Here is a 9,698-nt window from a genome sequence, read left to right on the forward strand (position 1 = left end):
AGCTGAGGGCTGGAGAGCTCAAGCTGGAACCGCCGGCGGGCGTTAATCGCGGAAACGTTGTCGAGAAGCAGCTGAGAGCTGAGGAGCTCAAGCTGAAACCGCCGGCGGGCGTTAAACGTGGAAAAGTAGTCGAGAAGCAGCTGAGAGCTGGAGAGCTCAAGCTGGAACCGCCGGCGGGCGTTAAACGTTTAAAGGCAGTCGGAAAACAGCTGGGGGCTGGAGAGCTCAAGCTGGAACCGCCGGCGGGCGTTAAACGCGAAAAGGCAGTCGGAAAGCAGCTGAGGGCTGGAGAGCTCAAGCTGGAACCGCCGGCGGGCGTTAAACGCGGAAACGATGTCGGAAAGCAGCTGAGAGCTGGATAGCTCAAGCTGGCACCGCCGGCGGGCGTTAAACGTGTAAATGGAGTCGAAAAGCAGCTGAGAGCTGGAGAGCTCAAGCTGGAACCGCCGGCGGGCGTTAAACGCAGAAATGTAGTGTTGGAGCAGGCAGGAGCTGGCAAGCTCAAGCCCGGATCGCCGACGGGCGTTAAACGCGAAAACAGGAAAACCCAGAACAAGGCCAAGGGACTTAGTTCTGGTGGATTTGGTGGCCAAACCCAGGAGATGTCAATGGGACCCAGATCTGGTAGGTCAGGAGGCCAAAACTTTGAAAACCCAATAGGACTTAGGTCCGAAAGGTTAGTAGGCTACACCGTCAAGGAAAGCCAGACTGAGCCAAGTGGACTCAAGTCTGGTGGACCAGTAAGTCGAGTCGAGGTTGTGGAAGGACAGGACAGGTTGGAGAAATCTGTGCTTGCCACGCAAGGACCCATCGATGTAAGGACGGATCAACGAGTGGAAAGGAAGATACCCGGACCACAAGAAAGCGGCACGGTGGTGCCTGAAGTTAATTCACAAGAAGCAGCACGAAGACAGAGGCTGGAAAAAATTATTCGTCGTGTCAGAGAGACGAGTAAGATGTTAAGAGGTATGTTCTCGAAAAGGCAACTTGTTGTCTTGGACAGGCTGAAGCCCTGCGAAGGAGGCATACCTCAAAGCAGGAAAGGAGCCCTTCCAGAAAGGAAGAACAGCTTTACAGCTGTGCTCCCAACCCGCAAACATCCCAGAGCGATTGTGGAGCGAAACCAAAGAGAGTTGAGGGAACGGGAGCTGATGTGTGCCACAGGCGTTTTCAGCGTACCGAGGATAGGTACTGGAACTGGAAGCGCGACTGGTAGTCGAAGTCAAGTGGACTCAGGTCTGGTCATTCAGCGAGCAGCAGATGTCGGGGGAATCCTGTGTGATGGAAACCCTCGGCCAACGATTCAGCCAGTGGCTGACGCTGGGGGAATCTTGTTTCATGGAAACCCTCAGCCAACGACATGCAAAGCCGAACCCAGGTGCGCGCAAACCCTGAGGGGTCCCTGCCCGGCCAGCAAGGGGGAAGCACAGCAGCGGAAGGCGGAAGTAGTGGCCAGGCAAACCGAGGGAGGTCCCTGCCTCGCCAAAACTATGGATGCCAACAACCAGGCACAGGCAGTGGTTAAGCAAACCAAAGGGGGTCCCTGCTTTCCCGGAGGAGCCGCAGCCGACAACCAGGTGAAAGCAGTGGCCAGGCAAACCCAGGGAGGTCCCTGCCTCGCCCGAACTGTGGAAGCCGACAGAGAGGTGGAAGGTGAAGCCGAGCAAACCCCGAGAGGTCCCTGCTCCGCCAAGACCCTAGAAGCCAGAAACAGACCAAAGACAGACCTAGAGGAGTTCATTTTGACAGATCCACTGGGCAGTGGACATCGGCAAAAGCATGCGGAAGCTACCCTGAAGTTCTCGATGAAATCGATCTCAGAAGGCGGTAGCGACACGGTTGCGGAGAAGTGCCGATACCAGGCGAGGAAAGATGCAGCGATTGCTGAACCAAACCCGAAGGAGCGGCAGTCGAAGTGCGTTACAGGCACAACCGGTGTACCTAGGAGTGGTACGAAAGCCGGGGGTGTGACTGGTAGTTGTAGCCAAGGGGAGGGACTCTTGGCTGGTTCACAAGGAAGTGGACCTTTGCGGCGAACGCGCACGGCAGCTGGTAACCGTTACCTAATGAAGCCGATCCTGGAAGGTAGCAGTAAGGTAATCGGAGACCTGCATGGAAAATTGCCTAGGATAGACACTGGAATGGAAGATATTTGGTTGCAGCGGGACGACGCAGCGAGGGAGTTGAAGCAGCCCAAGGCACTGGCGCACAGTGGGGGTTCGCCGAGGCTTCTGCGTCGAACTGCGGGGCCGGACGCCCACGGTGGGAGTTTCGTTTGGAACGAGGACTGCCTGCCAGGGTGCTCTTGGCCGGCAACGCACGAGGCCGAAGGTGGTAGGCATAAGAGGCCCCATCTGGAAGTCGTTGAAGACCCGGCACAACGCGTAGTCGTGCCGAAGAAGATGAAGAGGAGGAAAGGCTTGCCACCCGAAGAGGTAGCCTGGACTCCAGGAGAACCACCTGGTAAACAGGATCTGAAAAGGGATCGGTATGAAAAAGGACCGAACCGAATACTCGAGAACCCATAACAAATGTTGGGAAGCAGCGAGGGGAACCTATGCTGGTAGGAACCCCAGGAAACAGACAGGGCGCGGACACGTCTTCGGCAGAAGATCGTGAACCACCTAGAGGACAAGGGAAAGAGGAATTCGAGGGGAGAAAACCCCAGGAAACAGATAGGGCGGATCTGCAGGAGGGGCCTGCGGAGAAGTCCGAGGGCCAACGACGATTCACGGGTGAGCGTCGTGTCGGAGACCGACGAAGATCCCGAGTCATATCACTCGAACCCAAGAGTACGCAATGCGACCAGAGCCAAGCAGCGCCGAGGGATGACCTGCAGAATGTGTACCCTGCAGCAACGGGGGAGGGTGATAGTGATAGCGACGATGAATGCGTATGACCTAGGGTGATAGTGGCCAGAGCCCTGGTACACTAGAACCCTGTGAGCGGAACAAGTACTGTCCTATTGGGGCCATGGCGGCGTGCCAAGACAGGAACCTTTTTTAAAGGAGGGGGGTGTCGTGAAACAAAACTAGTTTGAAATTTCACGAGCTCCAGTACAAGGACCGCCCACTCAGAATGAACATTAAGAAAATGTAGAAAAACATTGGTTTTCCCAAGATATTTCAGCTTAGTTTCGAAAATTAAGATGTGAAATGTCGTTTCCTAAGCGATAGAAAAATCTTTTGCAAGATTATTAGCCTTCAGTTATCTAGATAGGGAAATCGTGCTTTCTTCAAAGAAGCATCGATAGAGATTCTTAGTAGCTATCGTTTGACACCTCGATCACGTTTCCAGTGCTCGTGGTTCAATTTTTATTAGCCTTTGAGTTTGAAAAATATAACATTTTTCAAATGCAATTTTGAGCAAGAAGGAATAGGAATATCGAGACACGGCATAAGACTTTTTGTCTTAGGATGCTGAGTTCTATATGAAATCAAGGAAAAAGAAAATTCAGGTTTTTCGTGATTTTTCGAAGATTTCCGAGTGAGGCCGAAGACTGTTAGATTTCATTTATCGTACAACGCAAATTGAGGAAGCGAAACGATACACGGAAAGAATGAGACAGAAACAGCGGCATATAGACGTCAATGGAAATTAGCAGAGCGGTATTCCCACTTCAAAGCCCAGCGCCAGCAGAAAAACAGGTCGTAAACGCTGGCAAATACATACGAAATGAGTTTTTTTCGTTGTGTAAATATTGAAAGTAGGTCAGGCAGGATCGCAAGGCTTTTGCGATCGCTGGTTGGCTGAAAGTGGCGCGGAAGAGAGCCCGTTTATTTAGGATAAATATACGGATTTCCAAGCCACGATAGTTAGTCGAAGTCTGAACATCGAGCAAGTAACAGCGATCTTAAAATTTGAAGATATTTCAAAAGTTTGAAGCTTCGGTTGGAGTTTATTGAATGAATTCGAGTCTCTGGTTCTTTTCAGAACTTAATAGAGACACAGCACAATACAGGAGTCGTCAGGGATCTGCGGTTACCATTAAATAGGAGAATTGGAAGAATTTTTACCGGAATTAGGAATCTCTAGGACCAATAGAGAATAAATCAGGACAGACCAGTGGCTGGATATTTATTAGAAGGATCCTAGGATTGCGGACACTTTGGAATTCACTAGAGCTGATACTGGAGCAGATTACTGGGTGGATAATTTATTGCAGTGCATATAACCATACTTTACGTTTGTCCAGGTTCCTTTTGGCACTCCGCCAGAGGAAAGCAGCCCAAATCCTGCAAAGGAAGAGCAGGTCCCTACTAAAGTTGCCCGGTCTCACCCCACCCGATCACCTTGCGGTGTTAAAGATCGAGGTGTTTCGAGATTAAATTCGGGAGGGTCAAGACATCATTAGTTGCGTCCTTCGGGCGAACGACTCAACCTAACCGTTGGGACCTTCCAGGATTGCGATACCTTTCTACCTAATCCTGCGAGCGACCCTCATTCTAGGGTGCTGTTCAACCGTTAGGCTCCTTGTTCCTAAATCACTAGCTCAGTTCACCCTGTAGGCCTTGGATAGGAAAGTAGCTTTCGCGATCCAAGGGTGAACTTAAAATTATTAGATTTCCGTGAATCCTTCCCTCTGACTGTTTCCTCATCAGAGTCATATTAGGGAAATTTGAAATCGAAATGCAGACTAGGGCAAAACAAGCGCGAGCGCAACTTGCAGAAAATACATCAGTGCCAAATCGCGAGACCACAATTTTCGGTCAAACCAATTTCTTGTCAGAAATTTTTAGCCGCCTGAGTGCGACTCCGACGAGCCGACAAGGAACCCCCCTGGAATCTGGTTTCACAGGAAACAGCATTCCGAGAACTCCGGTAGGATCAGCCAGTCTGAGGCTAGGTTCTACTCAGCTTACTCTTTCAGCAAACGAGGACATCAGTGCCTCTCCCTTGGTCGCAGAGCGACAAACCGTGGGCATTGGTGGTTTTTCAGCAAGCCGAATAATTCGAGAATTCGACAAGTCTCAAAGGACAAAGCTGTCCTCAAATCGCGATAAAAACAACGCAAAATAGCATGTTTCAATTAAATCGCATTAGGGAAAATAAAACCTCGGCGATGAGAAGGATTGATTTATTACATGTCAGGAGACGTTACTACAAGAAACTGGACATCATCCCGAGGAGATGCACCAGCTAGGCCGCAAAGCGAACCCCAATTAGGGCTTCGCGCGATGCTATCTATGCGAGTACGATCTCCTATGCTGAGATCGGCTCCAAACCACAAAAATCGCAATTTTGTTTCCCTCCGAAACCGATAGTTCTGCCTGAATGTGAGCATTTGAGGCACACTATGGAGGAGTTACCCACTTATGTGGTAACCCCAAGTCACAGAATACACAGAGTGTACAGCCATCCTGTGGAAATGGAAATCGTACAAGAAATTAGGCCATTGTCAAACCCGTCTAGAGGATCATGCCATAGCGGACAGGAAATCCGAAACAACGAATGTTTCGATGAAAGAACCACCGGACAGGACTTTCGAAACAACGAATGTTTCGAGAGGCGCGGTGAAGGAAAGCAAAGAAGGCTTTGGAGATGCTGGCAATATGGAATGGAACGACAGCGTCGAAGCAAAGGTTGTCCGACGCCAGGCGTCGCGATGCCCCCAGGTCGGAGCATTTAGCGATCCCTGGGAGGAGAGGGGTGCGTTGCACACAGGAGCGCCTCGAACTTCGTTCGAGCCGGATACTGACGACCTAGCGGAAGCGCTAGGGGGTGGAGGAATGCCAGGGAGTCACCCTGAAGCCGAGAGAGGTTTGGGGGTGACCTCATGGCGGGGTCAGTACCTCCAAAAGGAGTTCTACATTCCACAGGAGCGAACCGAAGCAAACCAACCTCCCGTCGTACTCAGACAGGAACTGAGTCCAAAACTCCCTGGGGCTCAGGTCTGGGAGGCCAGCCGGCCGTTACGGCGAAGGGTAAATGTGGTCGGCGGGGGCGGAGTCGTAGGACACGCCCCCTTGAAGCAACCCGACCGCAACCCATCCGGAGGACAGTACAGATCCCTCTCGTGACCATGCTACGACTGGCCAATACATGTAGTGTGCTAGTAGATTTAGATTGGACTCTACCTCAGGGAGTATTTCGTAGAGCAATATTAGATTTTTTCTTGACTACATCTGTTTGATACGCATACAAATTTATTATATTTAGTATTTTCATCTGTGCACGAATATGATTTTCTATTGATAAGCTAATTTACATATATTACCATTATCGATTTTATTGCACAACTATATTCAATAACAGAGTATATATAGTTCATTGCTATTCAACCTCAAAGTTTTTGAGTAGGTACACAACTGACTCTCGTGATTATAATTATTGAAATGTAAAGATTATTTTATATTAATTATCAATGTAATTAGACCTTTGATCTGTTTGGATACAAATAAATAAATAAATAAATAAATAAATAAATAAATAAATAAATAAATAAATAAATAAATAATGTAGTAAACAGAAGCTCATTTTGTGAGCAGCTTTCTAGTTGAATAAAACGCATAGTAAGTTACGAATAAACTTTCATTCATGTTGTCGTTTATTGAGAGAGTGTTCGTATAATTTGAAACATTGTTTTTTTATTTTTGGTTTCTCGCAGGTGGATTTTCTAAAATTCAAGTTCAGTCGTCGTGGAGAGGGAACAACAACAACAATTTGTTACCACACCGAGTGACGGAGGAGTATCACCCCATTTAGAAGAATTTTGTATCAGGAAAATACGCTGTCGTGTTGTTTCATTTGAAATTGTACGAAATTAAGGTTAGTACTGCATTTTTTTTGTTCAATATATGTATAGAGTTTGTGGTTGTATACTATATTTTTCATTCATAGATATGATCCGCATAAAGAAGTGTTTCAATATTTTTTATGTGTTTAATACTTGCAGAATATGTGTTTCAAATTCGTTGTTTTGAATGACAGTTGATTTTTTTAAGTATAACTGTAGCTCGCTCATTTTTCACAATCACTACATGAAACACATTACCCCCACTCTTGAATTTTATTTTTTCTCTGGTGTATAGTTGCATTGAAAATCAAATTTATTTCAGAACACTACATCAACGTGTGCACTATCAGTTCAGTCATCTCAACAACTACATCCAAATCCAACTTAGCAACCTTTCCAGAACGAGTTTCAAATTACAGCAGCTTCCAGAACCATCTCAACAGTATCCACAGAACGAAATTCAATTCTCTGCAGCTTCCAAAACCGACTCATCACACCTAGAATTTCATTTGTGAACAAAATATCGGTGAGTCATGTCAATAAATAAAATCCAAATGGTCGATTTTCCAAAAATCATGTCGGTAATTGATAAATACATTTTACACATCAAAGATAATTATTCGGATCATATTGTCGAACAAGCTATACAATTTATTAATAAACATATAAAGAAATGCGTTTTAGCTATGAAAAAAAATTAAATTTCGGTTGGGAAAAAAGAAAATAATTACACAAATTGGAGAATTGAAACGCTTCAAAGTGATTATAAAAATGATGAATAATAAACGTATAGGCTCGGGTTTGAAACGACGAAGCACCAGGGTAAAGTGGCAAAATGTTAACAATGTTTTCATTAGTAGAGTAACAACGGGGGTAATCATCAATTTAACTCATAAAGATCCTAAAAAGTTTCTAGACGATGCTTTTTCATTATTCAAACGTGAGATTTCCACAATTTTGAAACAAGTGTCATGCCTCAAAGTTAATTTTACTTTATCAGGGGATTTTATTATAAAATCAAATGATTTGCGAAAAACCGTTCGCCCCCAAAGATGTTATCGTGTACGATCACGATCACTATATGGGGGCGTTCCGCGGTTTTGCCCACCAAGCCCCCTGTAATGTCAACTTTCGAAAATTATTCGTGGTACCCATTACTTTTCATAATCTTTCAGGATAGACAGTCACTTCATTATCAGAGATATCGCAAAAAAGGCTGTGTGTGAGCATACTTCCTCAAATAAAGAAAAATACATTTCCTTTACACAGACGGATGCTGAAACTAAAATTGAATTTCGATTTATAGATTCTTTTCGATTCATGAAAACATCGTTGGATGAATTAGTATCCACATTGGATCAAAATGGTTTGGAAATTTAAAAAAAAGAATTTAGTCATTTAGATGAGGAGAAATTCGTTCTTCTCACCAGGAAGGGAGTATTTCCGTATGATTACATAGATAGCATGGAAAAATTGAACATCACCGAGTTACCATCACGAGAAGAATTCTATAATAAATTGAATGATGAATACAAAACAGAAGAGAAATATGCTCACGCACAAAATGTTTGTGAATCATTCGAAATTACAAATTTGGAATCATATGCGGACCTATATTTGAAAAGATATTTTATTATGGCAGACGTTTTTGAAAATTTTCATCAAAAAAGCATGGCAACTTATGGGTTGGACCCCGCATGGTATTATACTATGCCTGGGTACACGTGGGATGCCATGTTGAAGTATACAAAGTGTAAATAACAAATCTCAAAAGACATTGACATGATTATGTTTGTAGAAAAGGGGATAAGGGGCGGAATATCGGTTTGTTCAAATAGATATTCTGAAGCAAACAATAAATATATAGGAGCATACAATCCCGAAAAAACCTTCAAAATATCTTCTATATTTAGACGTCAATAATTTTATGGGTGGGCAATGTCAGACTTTTCACCTTACGAAGGTTTTCAGTGGGTGGAAAATTTTGACAAAGATGTAACTGAAATTCCTGACAATGCTTCAGAAGGCTACATATTGGAAGTTGATTTGGAATACCCTTAGAGGTTACATGATTCACATAAAGATTTTCCGTTTTGTCCAGAGCATCAAGCACCACCAAATTCCAAACAAAAAATTAATGGGTACCCTGTATAATGAAGAAAAATATATTTTGCATTATCGCAACTCGAAACAAGCATTGAAAATCGGTTTGATTTTAACCAAATTCATCGGGTTGTGAAATTCAAACAATCTGCATGGCTGCGTCAATTATCGAGTTGAATACTCGTCTAAGGGCTGCAGCACCAGTTATTTTGGCAAAAATCTATATAAACTAATGGTAAATGCTATTTTTGGGAAAACGATGGAAAACATTCGATTACACAGGGTGGTCAAACTTGTGAATTCCTGGAACGGTCGTTATGGCGCCAAAAATTTAATTGCGAGCTCTCGATTTCAGAGTCGAACCGTTTTCGATACAGACTTGGTGGCTATTGAATTGAAAAAGACTGAACTTGTTTTCAATAAACCTCTGTACATCGGGATGGCAATTTTAGATATTTCAAAAACATGCATGTTTGATTTCCATTACGATTTCATGGTGCCCCACTCTAGGTATAGAAAACTGCAAGTTAATGTATACAGATACAGATAGCTTCATCTACGAAATAACGTGTGAAGATGTCTATTCAGATACTCATCAAAAATAACCTATCAAAAATTTTATACTTCGGATTATTCGCCGATAATAAGTTTCAAATTCCACTTGTGAATAAAAAAATTCCTGGGTTAGATGAAGCAAATGGTAAAATCATCTCGCACTTTGCAGGGTTACGTTCCAAAAAATGTACACCTACAAAGTGCAGGGTGGAAATGTTATCAAAAAATCAAGGGAATTCGATATAATGTAGTCAAAAATAAAATTGATTTCAAAGATTATATCGATTGTCTCAGAAATTTTAAA

At 44.4% G+C, this 9,698-nt stretch overlaps 1 protein-coding gene across 1 annotated transcript; it reads left to right on the forward strand.

Moving 5' to 3' along the window:
- The first annotated feature begins 584 nt into the window (after positions 1-584).
- Positions 585-7,944, forward strand: LOC141484129 (uncharacterized). The gene is made up of 2 exons (XM_074179204.1): positions 585-6,768; positions 7,059-7,944. The coding sequence occupies exon 1, from the start codon at positions 603-605 to the stop codon at positions 2,526-2,528; it is 1,926 nt and encodes a 641-aa protein (XP_074035305.1). The 5' UTR covers positions 585-602; the 3' UTR covers positions 2,529-6,768; positions 7,059-7,944.
- The last annotated feature ends 1,754 nt before the right edge of the window (positions 7,945-9,698 follow it).

The sequence above is a fragment of the Leptinotarsa decemlineata genome, unplaced genomic scaffold (genome assembly GCF_025532065.1).
Source record: "Leptinotarsa decemlineata unplaced genomic scaffold, Ldec_3_MD MMD2_tig00004433_RagTag_RagTag, whole genome shotgun sequence".
NCBI classification, from domain to species: domain Eukaryota; kingdom Metazoa; phylum Arthropoda; class Insecta; order Coleoptera; family Chrysomelidae; genus Leptinotarsa; species Leptinotarsa decemlineata.